This window comes from Pipra filicauda, unplaced genomic scaffold (assembly GCF_003945595.2).
Source record: "Pipra filicauda isolate LSUMZ 115617 unplaced genomic scaffold, ASM394559v2 scaffold337_size785800_pilon, whole genome shotgun sequence".
Taxonomy (NCBI): domain Eukaryota; kingdom Metazoa; phylum Chordata; class Aves; order Passeriformes; family Pipridae; genus Pipra; species Pipra filicauda.
The window spans coordinates 225,736-244,840 of record NW_024104462.1 but is presented as its reverse complement, the minus strand read 5'-3'; the positions used below and the strand labels follow the sequence as shown (position 1 = coordinate 244,840).

General features: G+C 49.4%; 1 protein-coding gene across 3 annotated transcripts in view; it reads right to left on the bottom strand.

Moving 5' to 3' along the window:
* MAP2K4 (mitogen-activated protein kinase kinase 4) overlaps positions 1-19,105 on the bottom strand; it is a 94,436-nt gene that overhangs the window by 14,323 nt on the left and 61,008 nt on the right. For all 3 annotated transcript variants that reach the window (XM_039384053.1, XM_039384054.1, XM_027724355.2), the window contains 3 exons: positions 7,154-7,273; positions 5,843-5,894; positions 5,327-5,454 (listed from right to left, as the gene is read on the bottom strand). In XM_039384053.1, coding sequence (XP_039239987.1) covers positions 5,327-5,454; positions 5,843-5,894; positions 7,154-7,273 — 300 coding nt within the window. The remainder of the gene's footprint in view (positions 1-5,326; positions 5,455-5,842; positions 5,895-7,153; positions 7,274-19,105) is intronic.

The window sequence follows — 19,105 nt, the reverse complement described above, 5'->3', positions numbered from 1 at the left end:
TTGGAAGGCCAACGTCCAGCACCCCAGGGCTTGACACATCAACACCATCCCCACTGCTGCTGCCAAGGGCTGTGTTAAAGGGCTGTCAGGTGTTTCAGGCCCATCAAGGAACTTTCTCACAGAACCTCACCAAGGGCCCAAAGTTTTGGTAGGGATGCTCTGCAGGTCCTTGAAGTCGTTACTGAACCAAACACTGAACTGCCCAGTTATTTTTCCACAGCCATAAATCCTAACCAACAGGCCAGCTCCAAACACACACTGAAAGGAGTCCAGAAGGAAGCACAGCAAAGGAACTACTTCTCATCCTAGAGGATTCTGTGATGCAGCAGAGAAAGGGAACCAAGAAGGTGTCTACAGATGAAGTCACTGCCTCCTAACCAGAAATCAAACGTAACATGCAGATGGCCATCAGCAAAGGTGAGTCATCGTGTGGCAAGGCCAGGCTGCAGTCATCACAGTGTGAGCCTCATAATCTGGTTTCTTAAAGATCTCTTCTGTTCAACCAGTCTGGGTGCAGGATCAGGAGACTTCCCCTGCTGCATTCCAATGCCTCTCTTTCTGGCCTCATCACCTGTGAAAGGCTGATCCTGAAAAGCACAACCCTCACCCCCAGATCCAGTCCTGACTCCAATCCTTCCCATATTATGGGAAACAGGAGCTTTTGCATTCCATGAACACTGGAGTCCCTAGTCCCAAAGCAGGTGCTGTGCCCTGCTCCTGCCATGGCCCTGTGTCCTGCCTGCTCCACTGCTGAGGGCCAAACGGGCTCCAGGAGGGTGGGAGGACCTGCATACACACTTGCACATCTGGAACCTGCACAGCCCTTCATTCCTTCTCCCCATACCTGACCCTGCCCTAAGGTTCCTTGCCCATTCCTCTTGGTATCTCTGCTGCCCTGACAGTCCCGTTCTGCTGCCTGTGGCCTCCAACCAGCCTTCTGGGAGCTGATCAGGGCTGTGGGGCCACCCTGGGCCACCCCAGCACAGCCACCCAGGCAGAGCAAACCTGCAGCAGCCAGGAGCTGCTTCCAGCTGAACATCCCATGCCTCCCGAGGGCAACTATCTCCCAGATCTGACTTTCAGGCACTTCCCACTTAAATCCTAGTGGCCAAAACGTGTTTTTTTCCCCCACTTTTAGCACTTTTTTCCCCCACTTTTAGCACTGTTCTCCACAAACCTCATGTCCTGCCCACAGTACTGCTGGGCAAGCAGTCAGCTTACACAGGTGGCTACTGTCAGGCTTCCCCAGGTCGATACAAACTGCCTGTGCAGCCGAGCATCCCAACAGGCAAGGAGGGAAATCCCATCCTGCGGGATGAGTGTGAAATGCCGAGGCACAGACCCAAGCTCAGCACTGCAGCAGGGCTGCTCAGCATGGGCTCTGCACCATGTGATGGCAGGGGCCACATCTGGAAAGGAGAAGTCTCACAGAGAGCAAACCAGATTTCTGCCAGTGGATGAGTGAGCAGAGGCCACGTTCTGAGCTGAAGGCACGCGGGTGACAGCGGCAGCACACGGTGACGGCAGTGGGGACAGTTGCGCTCACAGCTCAGGCATCTCCCCAGCATTCCCTATGCCACAGGCAGGAAAGCCTGGATCCAGCCCGCCCTGCTCGCAGAGGGGCGGGGCCACATGTCTCCCAGTCTCCTCCCAGATCTGTTTTCTCAGTCATAAAAAATTATGGCTGGGTTCCAAGTTTCAGAGGAAAGAGGAAAAAAATGTCCAACATACAGTAATATTTAGGAACATCCAAGAGGATTTTAGTTGCATGAATTCAAACCCACAGTCTGCCTGTGCAGAAAAATGACTGACTGAGCCCGATGAAACCTGGGCATTGGGTCAGGAACGCAAAGCTGAAACAGGCTCTTGCTGTGGCTCCAGTTGGGAAAAGGATCCAGAGAACTCCTGCATCCCTACAGCCTTCCCTTCCATGAGCACAGGGCGAGAGGGGACAGAGCTGTCACTGTCACCTTCCTTGGGTAATTTTTTTTTCTGTGCACAGTCTGATCCCTGCCCAAGCCACCCAAACACAGGGACACAGCCTCCAGCTGGCCTTGACACCAATGCCAGCAGTGACTGCCCACCTTCTCCAGAGGAGAGTGAGAAGCAGGAAAACATCCTGAACACAGACAGGGCTGTGCACAGGCTCCTGCTCCTGCACAGGCAGGGACACACAGACTGTGTTCACTGGGACATGGGTAATGCCCTGGCACCAAGAGGGCTGCTCTGTATCTGTGCACTGCACATCCCCTTGCCCACGCCCTCACGGAGAGCACAGTGGGCAGCCCCTGGGAAGGGGGGAAAGCACAGGGCAATGGCACCCAGGTGACCTGGGAAAAGGACCTGAGTGACCAAGGACACTGGTGACACCATCAAACTCTGCCCCTGGAGGTCCCAAAGGAGTGGGGCAGGGCAGGACATCGGTCCTCATGCTGGCTGGGTCCACCCCTGCTTAAACCAAGCACTTCCAGTCTCCCCCCTCTCCTCTCTGACACAGACACTGGGTTCACTGGAGTGTTCGGAAGGCAAAAAGCAGTAATGTCACAAAGGCCACCAGTGTCAGTGTGGCACACAGAGCCCACTCCCGTCAGCAGCACCCACACAGCCAGAGGCAAGGCAGGGATCACAGGGAGCAGCACATGGGGAGGACACAGGGCTGGCCAGGAGCAACCTCACCCCAACCTCACCTGGAGCAAAACCCCAGTGCTGGCACCAGCATGGGGCAAATCTGGGTGAAGAGGGCTCAGAATGGCCCAGGGGCTGCCCCAGGGGCCACGGGCTGCCTGGGGACTCAATCCTGCCTTTGTGTCAGAGAACATAAGGTACCAACAGGCCTTTGCTTACCATAACAATTGCAGAGGAACTGAAAGCCAAAAACAAAACAACCTCCCCAGCACTGCAGCTCCAAGGCCAAGATGCTGCTCACTGGGAACAGCTCCAACACTTTTGGTTCAAACCCATGGCACTTATTTGGCAGCTGGACATGGCTCCTGCTGCCTCCTCAGGCTGCTCACAGCCAGACTGGTCAAAATCCAGTGTTATTGTTACCAACACTCTCTGGGGACCAGCCCCAGTGAACACGGTGTTACAGGTTCTTTCAAGGGGCAAGTGCTCGTGCTGCAGGAATTACTGCAAGTGTTATAGGGTTGCAAAACAAGACACTCTCATCAGGAAGAAGCATCCAGCAGCCCTTAACAGAGCCTCCCCGGCTGAACACAGCTACTGCTCTTGGTCTATTTTACACTAAAAAAAATACTATTTTCCTTTTGAGAGAAGTGTGGTGGCTTGACTCCTTCCCAGGTATATCCAGCTTTGATCACAGCATTCCTACAGACATCAGCCTCTCCTGGCTTGGAGAAAGAGCTGGCAAATGTGCCTGCACACTGGGGACATCTCCCTGTTTCCCAGGCTTCCCAGTACATGGAAATGCTCATGTAGTTGGAAAGGAGTCACTGAGGCCAGAGAGCAGCAGGGAAGAGGCCAGTCATCTCCCACACTGCTTGCCAGCTGCTGGCTGTCCCACAAACCCTGTGCCATGCCAAGGTCTGAAAAACACAAACTGAACTGGAACACTTTTGTTCATTTAAAAGTCCACTCAAGTCTGGAGCTGGCGATGGAGCTGCACAAAGAGCAGAGTGCATACGGAAAGACAGACGGCAGAAAGGAAAACCAAGGGGCTACAGAAGCACTCACCCACTCACAGCCCAAGGGAAAGGAAGCAGACAGACACACCGGGAACTGTCATGGTATAACCACACCAACTGCCGGAGCAGAGCCAACCACCTACCCGTGGCTCTAAGAAAAGGGGAGAACATTAATTCCTGAAATTATCACTCACTGAACTCGGGAGGGGAAAAGGTGACAGTAATTTTTCAAGAACTCTATCTGCAGATATGACACACACCTCAGAGTGTAGGGGCAAGGCAGTGACAGCCCAAACCCCACAAAGCCATGCTGTCCAAGTTCCTGCAGTCTGGGATGCAAAAGCAGCCTCGGGTCAGACAGTTCACACTGCTCTGGCTCCCACCCCTCCTGGCCACCCCTCTTTGCTGCTGCCCTCAGCATCCCACACCTCACCAACACACCAAACTGGGCAGCTCCAACCCAGCCTCTTCCCTGCAAGGAGCTCCACACACTCGTCAAGAGTGTTGAGAGCAGAGACATGGCTCTGGCCCCTCTCCAGCCTCACAAGGTCTTTATTTAACAAACTGCCCTCTTTCACCACATTTTGTGGGTCTGGTGCTTGCACAGACTTTGCTGCACCATAGCATCAGTCTCCAAGAACAGATCTCACCTGTACTATCCTGTTCAGCTCAATGAGTTTCTACCTCTGCTAGAAGGGCAGTGAGAGAAAAAGGTCAAATGCTCTGCAATCCAGACTCTGCACTTACACAGATCAGTCAGGGCAGACAGGTTTGCCTTGGACATCACAATCAGATAAAACCCATCTGAGAGCTGTGACCTGGGCCAGATGGGCACTGTACCTTAAAAGAGAGATATTTTCTTTTTTTTCTCCTTGGTGGTAGATCAAGAGAGTTTGTAAGACAGTATTTTTCAGCATATAGAATAAAGCATAGATAAATAAGTAACAAAAGTTAAATACGGGCACTGAAATCAAAGTTACATTGACAGCAGCAGGCACATAGCTCCCTGAACAAGGTACCCTCAGCTCACATGAGAGCAGAGATGCATTTTCAAAGCAGCCTGAAGCACAGAAGAAGTGTTTAAAAGCCTCAGAGAGCTTCCAAATTCACCACCCCAGCTTTTCTCCCTGGGATGGGAGGGCAGCAAACAAGCAGGACAGACTCTCAGGAGCCACGACTCAGCCCCAGCAATTTCCACACAGCTGCTCTACTCCTGCCGCTCTCCAGAATCACGTTCCCCTGGAATTAAATTCTGGCACACTTTGGAATTAAAGAGGTTTGCAATAATCACTGTAATTCTGCTCTGCAATAACTCCTGTGACATAATCTTACCAGAGTAAATGGATTTCTTGCAGACCTGCACTCCAACGGCACTGCTCCCCCTGAGTGCTGGGTTTTTTTGGAGCTGCTGGAAGGCACAGAGCTCCTCTCCACTCCAGCACCACAGCCCTGGCAGCAGCAGAGGAACCCAGCAAAAAATGGGAATGCGGTCACTTTGCCACAGCCTGGACACCTCTGCTGACACTGCCAGCAGCAGCGCCCCATCCAGAGCTCGGTTCCATCTGGGAAAGGGGTAATCCCATGGAAAACAGGCTGATGACAGGCAGGGCCATGCCGAGCCAGGCCTCAGGAGGGGGTGAGGTCCTGCAGGTCCCACAGATACAGCAGCTGATCCCACTCACCGCCATGTACGGCCGGCACCCCGCATCCCGCGTTTTGGCAATGGAGTCCACGAGCTGTCCACTAATGCCAAAGTCACAGAGTTTAATATTCCCATTTCTGTCCAGAAGAATATTGGAAGGTTTGATGTCTGCAGGGGAAAGAAATTTAAAGCAGTAAGTCACAGCTGGAGGTTTCGATTTCAGGAGCAGCAGCTGCAGAGGGTCGAGGCCCGCACCCCTTGGCAATGGATGTGCTCGCTGAGGATCCTGAGCGGGAGCACGAGGAGATGGAGGCAGTCCCAGAGATGCCCCATGCCTGGGGGCAGAGGCAGATGCCCATGCCCAACCACCCTGAAATCACACTTACGTGGAAAAAGCAAAGGCTGAAGGGGCAACAGAACAGGCACTGGAGACACCTGTGCAAAAGCTGCACAGACTTGTGGCAGTGCATGTGCTATTCACACTTTGACTGAAGCAAAAGCTGTTTACAATTCTTGCAATTATTTTCATAGACAAGAAGAAAAGATGTGAACTCACCTCTGTGAATGATTTTCAAGTTTTCTTTTAAGTGGTTTAGTGCTTTCACAGTCTAAGAAAGAAAAACAGATGAAAAATTAGCAGATGTCCTAAGAGCCTTGGGATTATTAAATTTTTGGAGCTCCGAGAACAGAGGAAAAAAACATTCAGTATGTTGAGATATCACTCCTGTAATATGCCATGTAATAAAAGCATTTTTCTCTGAACTTCTCCTGCAAAGAGATAGTGATATAAGAGAGAGGATGTGCTTAAGTGAACACACATCCCCCACGACCTGGAAAGATCCCACTCTGGGAGAGGGGAACAAGGGGTGAAGTCAAAACAATCTCTGATATTAATTATCCTGAGCAGTAACTTATTTCAAGCCCTATGCTGTATTTTTTCAGTAGGTAACAACTGTTCCCATTCCTTGACTTTTTACTGGGCCAGGACTTGAAAACATCAGTCAGGTTCTCCACTCGCTGAAGAGTCTCCTGCGCTTTTGGGAGTCTTTGCACGAGGCTGCCAGAGTCTTCTCTGGACTGGAGGGGCCCAGCATCCCCTGCAGAAACCTGGTGGACCTGACAGATTTTTACAGGCAGCAGCAGGACAGAGATTTCAGGATACCCTTCAAAACCACAGACCCAAACCACACATTTATTTTGCAGGGCCAGACCTTGCCCTTGTGTTCAGCCAACCAAGAGTTCATTTTGGCACAGCCAAGGGGTATTTTACAGGGATTCTTAAAGGAAGAAAAGGGGCTCTGCGTAGTAAGGCTGCACCTGGATACCCTGGATGGGATTCCTTTCCCTTCACACCTCAGCCCCCACACAGAGGCACCAACCTCTCCCCAGTGCCTCGAGTGTGAAGGTGGGAAACCCACTGAGACCAGAGCCTAGTGGGGTTCACCTGTCCTGGGTAAAAATGCCCAACTCCTTGTTCCCTGTACAAACGAGGAAAAGGGAGACAGCTCATCTTTTTTTAGGCACCTTCCTTGGGATGAGACAGCTTCCAGCAGTGCTTTCCCCTGTGCACACGAAGCAATCCCTGCACAGGGAGGGTGGTGTCTGTGCTGCTGGTGCTGACATTCAAGCAGACAGAGCAGGAAGCTGGTCCTGAGGTCTCTTTATGAACTCATTATTGACCCCAGAACCTGCTTTTCCACCATGCAGTATGCTGTGGAAAAGTCACAAGCACCCTCAAGGACCATTCACAGCATGGTGCAAAAAGCAGCAGCAGTTCTGCCGCACAAACCAACCAGATCTTCACATGGAGTGATAGATCTGAACTCTTCACATTAGCTTCAACAAAAAGGTTTAACAAAATACTCACAGCTAAAGTGATTTTGCCTAGGATTTCTTCTGGAATAACATCATCTAATACACTATATACATATTTGTAAAACTTATCAAACGAGGTAGACATGAGCTCCATACAGATCCAACAGTCACCCTGGAAAGAGAAAAGAATCTGTGTTACTGCTGAGACAAAAATGAGAAATACAAATCCAGAGAGCATACGGAGATCCCTTGAATCCAATGAAACACACTACATCTGTGCATTTGACAGGAAGGATGGAATTCAGCTTGATTCATTTTAGCAAAGAAAGACTTGCTCCATCCACAGCAGAGGCCCATCTCACACCTGACATTACATTTTAGATGCCTAAATCTGAATGAATCTCGCACACTGTTTGGCTCTCCAGAAGGCTGCAGGCACAGGGAAACACCAGCAGGCACAGTAAGACTAAAACAAAATCCCTTCAGTTTATGGCTGTCCTGCAGAGGACAGAAGACATTTCACACAACATTCAGAGATACCGTCTAAGCAAGAGAAAATGAAAATAAACCTAAGAGTGGGGGGAGATTGTGGATTTGCATCTTACAGCTAAACAATTAAAGTGCAGAAAATTGTAAAATATACCAGAATACGTGTTCAACCAAACCAAGCTGAACTGCCACAGGAGAATAACGTGTTCTTTCATCAAACTCTCCTGAGATCTGTAAATTGAACTGCTCACAGTGGATTTGCTGGGCATGACAAATGGATCCCCACAGCATACTTTAGTGTGTGTCTGCCCTATGGTAGACTGAGAGAGAGCTTAGCCATGCACTGATCCGAGTTATTTCCATTTTTTGGAACATTTTAGCCCCATTGAGGAGGACAGGAGGCTTTCCATGAGCTATTTCTGTAGACTCTCATGCACTTGAGGTAACTCTTTATTGCAGAAATACTAAACCATTAGACTCAGACCTGCCCTCACCAGAAATGACATCCTCACACCTATCTCCTACAGACTGTACCACAGTGAGTGCCCAAACTGCATCAGCTGTCAAAAGCTACATGCAGAACATTCTGGGTGTCTCATCCTGGTTAAACACCACCCCCAAGCCCTCTGTGAGGAGCAGCAGGCTTGTGCAGGCAGTGCTGCCTAGGGCTGAGGGGCAGCCCCAGGCACGGGATAATGTTCTGCTTAGGACAAGCTGCACACTCCTGTGATACAAGAAGTAACAAATAAGAGGACAAATTCTCCAAGTTATTATCCTACAGAAGGCAGATTTTTCCTGACTAAAGCAAACACAAACCAACTCAACTCTATGTTAATACATGGAAATAAAATTAGGAAAAACCCCTAGGATATGGGCATGCTGAAGGAATGGCAAGGGCCCCTGCTCCATCCTACACACCCAAACCACTTCTCAATCTCTGCATCTCAGGAGTGTCAGGAGCAATTCTCCAATTAAATTTATCTGGTGGAAAAGCTTGTAGAGCTGTAGAGGTTTTAAGGCCAAAAAGAGCTTTTCTGCCACTTGGAATGACCTCCTGTGAAACACAAGTAAGGAACTCCATGACCAAGTTGCCTCCAGCCCAAAGATTTAGGTTGAGGGAACAGAAGAGGCCAGCAAAGGTGCTGCCAAACACCACATGCTGGTACGGGCAGAGGCAGTGGTGCCTCTCAGCTTGGCCTTGGGCTGCTCCCACATGAGCAAGGCTCTTCTCAGCTACACAAACAGCAAACTGCCAGGAAGGTCCACGTGCCACCAACATTACAGGTGCTGCTGCTCCAGTGACAGCAAATCCCCCACAGTCTCCTGCCAAAGGAGGGATGCTGACTCCAAAGGACAGCCTCTCCCTTCTGAGAAGAGGGTATCTGCTTTCCTAGGAAGGGCTGAGCCGCTGGTGGGCTGGCTGGAGAAGAAGACTGTGGGTATAGAGCCCTAGGCAGCTCCATTTTACACAGCTCTTTTGGCACCAGGCCTTTCAAATTAGCACAAGGCAGAGCAGGAGCTGATGTCACCCACCCAAGGGAAATGGCTGCTACAAGCCTGAGCCCAGAAAACACTCATTTCACCCAAAAGAAAGCAAAAGGGACTCATGGAATAGGTGCTGTGCCAGACATGGAAGCAGAGACATCACAGTGAAAGAGGCAAGAGCAGTGCAGCAGGAAAAGGGCAGGACCAGCACTTCAGAACACCTGGAGAAAGGTGAACTCGGGCTGCTGGACACCAAAAGATCAGCTGGGGATGAATTCGGTTAAGGAACCATTCAAGTTAAACTGCAGAAGGGAAATGGGGCAACACATGTAGAAAACTTCTCTTTTCAGCACCAACAGCAAAGGCAAAGTGTAGCTGAGGCACTTCCATATGATGGAGAGTGGCTCAGAGCAAGCAACTCCAGAACACCAGTGCTAGTGATGGGCACAAATCAAGCAAGACTGGAAGCCCAACAGAGCCTTACAAACCCTCTGCAGGGAGAGCAGACATGAACAGGCTCTACACTGCTTCTGTTTTGACCAGTTTTATATAAAAAATGGGATGGGGCTGTATTCCCAGGTTATTGTACTGAGACTGTGGAGACTGGACTGGTTGTAGTGCCAGAACAACACTGACCACCTGCAGCCTCATATTTGTGTCCAACTGCACCAATACTGTGAGTGGTTTCAGTTGCCCAGGTTACAACAGCTGGTGTTTGGACAGCAAAACAAACCAAGTGGAGCAGCAGGCAGCCTGAGCAGAGCCAGTATTGTAAAAAAAGCTCCATGTGTACTCTGTGCATCTGTGGGGTTGGGATGAGTGTGGTACTGAAACCTCATATAAGTACAACAAATTGCTATGCAGTGTTGATTTTTAAGCATAAAAAACCTTGTATATGATCAAAGGCACCAAAGGAAAGATCTGGTTTACTTGTCTCCTAAGGCATGTACCATACAGAAATCTTGGATGTGGGCACTTATTGATCTGGTAATATAAAAACCTACCTGACCAACATGAATTCATGTCAGCAAGATCAATGGAAAAAGATAACAGATCTTTTCCATTATGCAGCTCTATTAAGGCTGGTGGCAAGATTCAAAACTCTACAGGTTAACTCTTCCTGGGACTTGGAAAGTCTTACCTGTTGGCAAACTGGTGAATTTTTATGGGAAGAAAAAGGCAGGTTGGCAGGGATGGCAGGGCACTGGGCACCCAGCCCCCTTCCTGACCAAATACCAGGAAGTGCTGATGTCCGTGGGCAAGTCCTGCTCCATTGTGAACTGTGAGAACAAACCCGTCCTAATCAACGTTTCTCTTTAATTTTTGCTCTTAGGTCAGGGTGATTTCCAATTATAAAATGACAGAAGAAGCATTTTAATTTTATTTTTCTCTTCCTGCTAGAGCTATTCTTCCAAAGAATGTATTTTAACCCTTATTGGGTACGAAATCACCAGATGCTAATGCACAACTTGTAGCATTCCAAAAAGTGTCCAGGAAACATCCTGTGCATTTAATTCAAAATATCCCTGCCCAGAACAGACACAAAAGCTGCTTCACCAGCAGTGGGGATGCTTCAGCATCTCAGTGCAGAGCCCTAAGTTTCCAGAGATGTCATTGGAGTGGATCTAGGGGTCCAGGCGGACACTGAGTTGAACATGAGCCAACAATGTGTCCTTGCTGTGCAGAAGGATCACTGCACCCTGGGCTGCATCAGGCGAAGCATCACCAGCAGGTTGAGGGGGGTGATCCTTTCCCTTGATCTGGCACTGGTGAGGCCACACCTGGTGTGCTGTGACCAGTGCTGGGCTCCCCACTGAAGAGTCTCCAACAAAGGGCCACTAAGATGACTGAGTGAAAGGAGAATTTCTCCCATGAGGAGAGCTGAGACTGTTCAGCCTGGAGAAGGTTTAGGGAAATCTCATCCATGTCTCAGGTCCTTATAGGACCTGAGGGGAAGTTGCACAGAGGATGGAGCCAGGCTCTGCTCAGTGGTGCCCAGCACTTCGACCAGGCCACAACCTGCCCCACCTACCACTCTGTGATACAAACACTGAAGGTTTATGGCATCCACACACTGCAGGGAGCAGCCAACTCTTTATGCAAGCTCCACCTGCACTAGTGAGAGAGACAGAAGAATGTCACCACCACCAGACATCCTTATGTGTCACAAAGGACACTTTTCCTACAGACCAGGGACTGGTCAGAGGGACAGATGCATTGAGTAATGGCAACAGAGCCAAGGATGTCCATAGAAACAGGGTGTTGTGCATCAACAGCAAAGAGATCAAACTGAGCAAGGCTATGTCTACAATTCACAGCAGCATCAGCACTGTGCTGTCAACACATCCATCCCAGCTCTTCTCTCTTGCCAGCAGAAGTTCTTCACAGGCTGATTTATGGCTTCTCAGGCACTTTTGTAACTTGCAATGAAATTTTCATCAAATAATTTTATCAAGAATTGAACTTGTTGGTTTAAACTTGGTTTGGCTCCACTCGCACTCTGCAGGAGTCACTCCTGAGATTCCAAGTCAGACAAGGCTCCTTTTCTCTCCCCCTCTTGAGAAGAAAAGCAACAGGAACAGGTACTTTGAAGAGCCATTAGTGTGGTCACAGTAACTACTCAAACATTGCCAGCCTTACAGCTACTGTCTCAAACCAGAGTAGCTGTAAAGCTTTTGAAAGACATGCAAGAAAAGAAGACTGTTTTTTTCCCTCAGACCTAAAAACCCTCTAAACAGCAACATTCAGAGCCTTCTTCCCCCACCAAGCAAGTGCAGGTTTGAGAGGAAACAAGCAGCCAGATCCTCTTCACTGAGCATTGCTGCTGACTGATGGGGACACTGTGCACTGCCAGAAGTCCAGCATGGAAAAACCTTGTGGGGCCAGTGTGAACCTCACAAAGTTCAACAAGGACAAGTGCAAGATTCTGCACGTGGGTCAGGGTAGTCAGCAGTATAAATGATGAAGGGATTGAGAGCAGCCCCGAGGAGAAGGGCTGGGAGATACTGGTGGATGAAAAATCGGACATCAGCTGGTAACATGTATTTGCAGCCCAGAATGCCAATGTGTCCTGGGCACAGTGCACTGAAGCCCCCCGACTCCATGCAAAGGAGTCTTCTACTTTTTCAGCTTTGTTCCTGTTTGATTAAAAAGGCAATTTAATCTCATCTAGTGGGTGCAATGAACTCAAGCGAAGTCCCATACTCGGCAATTAACTTGAAGTTTTTGCACTGTTACCTATTACATCACGCGCACAGACACAGAAAAACAGAACTGTCCCTTCTGACTAGAGAACAAGCAGCAAATGATACAGGTTCAGGTGCTGCCTGCCGAGGGACAAACAAGACCCAGAGAAGACTTTCCCTATCACAAACTGTGAAACAAGAAGGACAAAATACAATTAGAGGGAGAAATATTTGTGAAGTATTTTCTGCCTTTCCAAATCACACAGGTACTCACAGAGGCTGCCACAGGAACTTGTATTCACAGCTGTTTTCCTGACCCTGGAAAGTCGGCCCTGAGTCAGCAGTGCCCTGGTAGCCAGGAGGGCCAACCCTGTCCTGGGGGCATCAGGCCCAGCATGGTCGGCTGGGCCAGGGAGGGGATTGTCCCGCTCTGCTCTGCCCTGGGGCGGCCTCACCTCAACACTGGGGCAGTTTGGGGGGACACAATGGAAGGAAGAGATTGAGCCGTTAGAGAGTGTCCAAAGGGGGGAAGGAGGATGGGGAAGGGCCTTGATTTGAAGGCGTGTGAGGACACTGAGGGCACTTGGTGTGTTCAGCTGGAGGAGACTGAGGGGAGACCTCACTGCAGTTCCAACTGCCTGGGCAGGGGCAGAGGAGGGGCAGGGACTGAGCTCTGCTCTGGGGGGACCAGGGACAGCAGCCAGGCAATGGCTGGAGCTGTGTCAGGGCAGGCTCAGGTTGGATCTCAGCCAAAGGTTCTTCCCCCAGAGGCTGGTTGGGCACTGCCCAGGCTCCCCAGGGCAGTGGGCACAGCCCCAAGGCTGCCAGAGCTCCAGGAGGGTTTGGCTGATCCTCTGGGGCACAGGGGGTGACTCTTGGGGATGGGCCTGTGCAGGGCCAGGGGTTGGACTCAAAGATCCTTGAGGGTCCCTTCCAACTCAGCATATTCTGTGATTCTGAGACTGCAGGCTGGGACACTTGTCTGCCTACACAGTAAGGCCTTGCATAGTTTTGTCCAATTTGGTTTAGTATTCCCAAACTGTCTAGATCCAAGAGCTTAGTTCTGCCTCTCCATATGAACCACTCACTGTTGTGGAAGGGTCCATCCCAGCTGCTTCTCCTAGAGCAGCTTGAATCCTGCCAACCATCCAACTGCACGAGTTGCCTGCTCAGTGGGTGAGCTCCTCCAGAGAGGCTCAAATGGAAGTCCTTCATCTTTTAGGAGCAGGCAAAAGATTTGTCATCTGTAGCTCCATCCATACCCAGAGAATTTGAATCCTGGCTCAGAGCAGCTAAACCCAAAAGGATGTGCCTTTTGGAACTTATTTCCTTACTTTTCACCTTGAAATGTTGGAACATTGTTTTACATGGTTTGCTGAGGACTTCTTGAGAAAGTGTCGGTCTTTTGCCATGTCTCCTGAGCTCCTACACTCCAAGGGATAGTGCAGCAGTGACCTGGATCATTCAGTTATTTGAGACAGATCTGATAAGCAGAGTGGGGGAGGGGTGAGACAGATCCAAACATCCTGGTGAAATTCCTTTTTTCCCTTTCTGTGCTTCTCTGCTGTCCTACTTTCCAAACATTAAGACTCTAATTAATACTGGAATATTTAATTAACATGACAAGATAAAAAACCTTATCCAAGCTTACCAGCTTACCTGTGTACCTCTGAGGTACATGACTTGGAACATCACATTGGCAGTAAGGGATTGAGGAGAGGGGAAGGCTGCTTTCACCTCCAAAGCAAACACCACTTACGCTGAAGGGGGTAAAGGGGATTCCACTCCAGCAAGAGTGACCTCAATGAAACCTCTTCCAGACAGAGCATGCAAGGAGTTGGCTGCAGGATGACAGGATTTTTGGACAAGACAAAGAGTGCAGCCAGGCTGACATTTGGGTGCTGACAGAGGTACGTTTTTATATTATTTATGTATTTACATTTACATTCTGGGATGTGCCCAGAGCTGCAGGGAGGTGACAGGCTTGCAGAGTTCTGAACATGCTGCTCATCAGCATCCGGTAAGACACTGTCTTGCCCGCAGACCTTTCCTCACACCAGCTGACAGCCTTGTCATTGATATCTCAGCAAAGCTAGAAGTTTCCAGCCAAGCTGAGGCTCCACACTTGGCAGGAGTTTCTACTGTGTGAACATGGACAATGCACACTGGCCCCAAATGGCTCATTGTTCATTCATTCATGGCTAGGCTTCGCGAATGAAGATTTAGGAAGGCTCTATCCACATTTGTTACAAGCACGCTGGTGGCTAATAAGGCTAATGCAAGATAGACATAATGGATTGCAAAAGGCACAGCAGAAAGATTCCTTAGGTGGTATATTCTGCGAGGCACAGCTCTTTCTGCGCTGTCTTTTCTCCTCAAGGGTGATCCTGCGTGTGTTCTCAAAGGCATCAGCAGCGTTATAGGTGGTGTGTCTCCAGACCTCCCGATTTGAGGCCAGAGTAGACCAGTTATGTTGATCAATATGGCTGAGGCTGAGATGTTGTTTCAGGGAGTCCTTGTATCTTTCCTTCGGGGCTCCTGTCTTGCAGCAGCCAGTGGCAAGTTCACCATAGAGCAGGACCTTCAGGAGGCGGTGGTTGGTCCTTCATCCTGGAGACGTGCCCTGCCCAGCACAGCTGTGTTCTCAGCAACATGGCCTCAATACTTGTGACTGCTGCCTGTTCTAGAACAGATGTATTGGTCACATAGTCTGACCAGTGGATGTTTAGGATTGTACGGAGGCAGTGTTGATGGAAGCCTTCTAGGAGTCGCAGGTGGTGGCTGTAGATGACCCATGATTCAGATCCGTATAAGAGAGTAGACAGCAGAATGGCTTTGTAAACACTGATCTTGGTACTTTTCTTCAAGTGTTTATTTCACCAAACTCTTTTATGAAGCTTTCTGAAGGCACTGTATGCCTTTGCTAACCTGTTGTCTATCTCTTCGTCAATCTTACCATCCAAGGAGATGAGACTGCCTAGGTAATTAAACTGCTGGACTGATTTGAGCTCTGATTGGCCAATGGTGATATGGGGATGATGGAAGACTTCCTGAGGTGCCGGTTGATAGAAGATTTCTGTTTTCTTTAAGCTGACTTCCAGCCCAAAGAGCTCAGCAGCCTCAGCAAAGCAGGATGTTAAACGCTGCAGAGCTGCTTCTGTGTGAGTAACGAGGGCGGCGTCATCAGCATAAAGCAGCTCCTGGACCAGACGGTTTAAGGTCTTGGTGTGGGCCTTCAGTTGCCTTAGGTTGAAAAGGCTTCCATCAGTACGATCTCAAATGTAGATACCGTCCTGATCATCGAGGTCTGCCGTGGCCCTTTGGAGCATCCTGCTGAAAAAGACTGTGAATAGGGTTGGTGTGAGAACGCAGCCTTGTTTCACACCATTGGTTATTAGAAAGGGCTCAGAAAGTGCATTGCCATATCTGACTTGGCCGTGCTGATCCTCATGGAGTGAGATGATCATTTTAAGGAACTTGGGGGGACATCCTAAACGTTCCAAAATCTGCCACAGACCTTTCCTGCTCACAGTATCGAAAGCCTTGGTGAGATCAACAAAGGTTACATAGAGACCTTTATTCTGTTCCCTACGCTTCTCTTGCAGTTGTCTGAGAACAAATACCATGTCTGTGGTACTCCTGTTGGCTCTGAAACCACACTGGCTTTCAGGTAGAATTCTTGTCAGGATTTTGCCAGCAATGGAGAGCAGAGTAATACCACAGTAATTTGAACAGTCTGATTTAACTCCTTTCTTCTTGTACAATGTGATGATGACTGCATCACCAAGGTCTGATGGTAGTTCGCCTAGTTCCCAACAGCACACCACAAACTCGTGGAATTTAGCATGGAGTGCAAGGCCCCCATGTTTCCAGACTTCGGGTGGAATTCCATCAACCCCAGCTGCCTTGCCGATTTTCACTTGCTGTATGGCCTTAAGGGTTTCTCCTAAAGTGGGGGCAGTATCCAATTCATACTTCACCGGTTGTTGTGTGATGGACTGAGTAGCTGAGTCTTGGACTACACAGCTAGTACTGAAAAGAGTCTGAAAGTGTTCAGACCATCGATTCAGAATGGAGGTTTTATCTCTCAGAAGTGTTTGACCATCAGCGCTGAGTAGAGGACTTTGGGCTTGGTATGTAGGCCTGTATGCGGTTTCAGGGCTTCATAGAATCCTCTGTGATCACCCGTGTCTGCGCATAATTGTGTTTTTTTCAGCAAGATTGATCCACCACTTGTTCTGGATGTCACAGAGTTTCTGTTGGAGCTTGCTGCATGCAAGGCGAAAGGCTGCTTTTCTTATGTGCCACGATGGCAGTGCAAGGTGTGCTTGTGGGCGGTTCTCTTCTTCCTCAGCAAGTCCTGGATCTCTTGATTGTTTTCATTGAACCAGTCCTTGTTCTTCTTGAGGGAGAACCCTAAAAATTCTTCAGAGGACTGCAGGATGCTGTTTTTAATATGGTGCCAGAGTGTTTCAGGAGAGGGATCTAAAGAATCTATAGAATGATTTTCAAGCCTAGTTTGAAGTTTGCCTGGAATTTGTTTCTCACTGTGGCTGATTGGAGATTGTTAACTTGGAGTCTCCTCCTTGGGATACTGCCCCTTTTAGGTTTGAATTTAAGATTGAGGTTAAGTTTGTAGTGCACCAGCCGATGGTCTGTTTGGCATTCTGCACTGGGTATCACACGGGTGTGGTGGACTTCGCGGACATCCCTCCGACGCACCAAGACATAATTGACGAGGTGCCAATGTTTGGATCTGGGATGCATCCAGGTTGTCTTCAGACTATTTTTCTGCTGAAAGATAGTGTTAGTGATGGTGAGCTGTTGCTCCGCACAGAATTCTAGCAGAAGTCGACCATTATCATTGCAGCTTCCAACACCACGCTTGCCTAATATTCCTTTCCAGGCTTCAAAATTCTTTCCTACTCTGGCGTTGAAATCACCAAGGATAATGATCTTATCATCTGCAGGAACCTCCTGGGTAAGGCGGCGCAGGTCACTGTAAAATTTATCTTTTTCAGCAGGGTCAGCTTGGAGAGTTGGGGCGTATATACTAAAGAGGACAACGTGTTGCTTGTTGTGTAGTGGAAGATGTAGGGAGATAATTTGGTCAGAATGTTCTGTTGGCAGATTTTCAAGTTTAGGAACAATAGAGTTTTTGATCATGAAGATGACTCCTGAGAGATGCCTTTCGGTTCTGGGCTTACCTGACCGAAAGAGTGTGTAACCGGCACCATGTTCTCTGAGGCTGCCTTCCTCGTGAAGGCGAACTTCGCTAAGAGCAGCAGTGTCGATGTTGAGACGTGATAGTTCGTGAGCGATTAGGGCAGAGCAACACTCAGGGCAACCACTATTTGCAGAATCAAACATGGTTCTGATGTTCCAGCATGCGAGAGTCAGTTTGGTTACACCTTTGGAGGCAGGTGTATGCCTTTGGGCTCAGTGTTCAAACAGATCAGAAAAAGCAGAGTATGGGAAAAGTAAGGATTATCATCCTTATTTTAGGGACTGAGATTGAAAGCCAGAGGAGTGACCTGGCACAATTACAGAGGTAGACTCTCTAGAAGTGGGAATTGAATATTCAGCCCCAGTTTTGGGCTTTAGCTACAACACTGACCTTCTCTAACAGTTCCCCAGTAAAGCCCCACAAGACTCCACACAGGCTGCTATGCCTGATAACCCCCAAAGACTACCAGCAACCATTATGTCTTTATTTTCCTTCTTCCCTTGAGCACAGGTATTGGGTTTGTGCTGAAGTGGTGGAAAACAGGTAAGAGTTCCATGTCCATCCTCCTATACTGTCGCAGCTTCAACACTGGAGTAATTACAGGAGTAGGGATAATCCAAGCCCGCAGGAGAGTTGCAGGAGGAAGGAGAGGTAGCAGTCAGGTTTGGGCACTAATCTTCTCCAAAACCCCTGTTCTTGCAAAGGGACCAAACTGCTCAGCAGCGATCAATGGCTCTTCTCCTACCTGGACTGAATGGACTCGGCTCAGCCTGATGTCTGACCTCCAACCACAGCATGACACTGGCCAGGTTGCATGGAAGAGACCAGCTTTCCAACTGCTTTTACTGGTCATTCAAAGCTCAATAGCAATGGGAGCACTCAAAACAGCAGGATGAAAATTCAAAACCCTTCAACAAAGAGGAGGAGCTGGAAGCCACTGCACAGCAAGAAAACTATGACATAACTGCCCTCATGGAGGCATGGTGGGATGACTGGCACAGCTGGAGTGCTGCAATGAATGGCTGAAAACTCTTCATAAGGGACAGGCAGGGAAGGAGAGGCACTGGGGTGGCCCCGTGTGTGAGGAGCCTGGAGCAGAATGGTGGTCACGACAGGGTTGAGTGTGTGTGAGTAAGGAACAGGGGGAAGGCCAACAAGGCAGATTATCCTGGTGGGAGTCTGTCATAGATCACCCAACCAGGATGAAGAGATAGACAAAATATTCCATAAGCAGCTGGGAGAAGCCCTTGCTCTCATTGGGGGACTTCAACTTACCAGATGTCCACTGGTACAACAACGCAGCAGAGAGGAGACAGTCCAGGAAGTTCCTGCAGTGTGTGGCAGAGAACTTCCCTGGTGAGGGAGCCAACCAGGGAGTGCCCCACCGGACCTGCTGTTTTGTGAGCAGCTTTGTCAGAGACGTTGAAGGGCTGGAGGGTGTCCAGAGAAGGGAACGGAGCTGGGGAAGGGTCTGGAGCACCAGGAGCAGCTGGTGCTGGCGGGGGCTCAGCCTGGAGAAAAGGAAGCTCAGGGGGGACCTTCTTGCTCTCTCCAGCTCCCTGACAGGAGGGGGGAGCCAGGTGGGGGTTGGGCTCTGCTCCCAGGGAATAAGTAACAG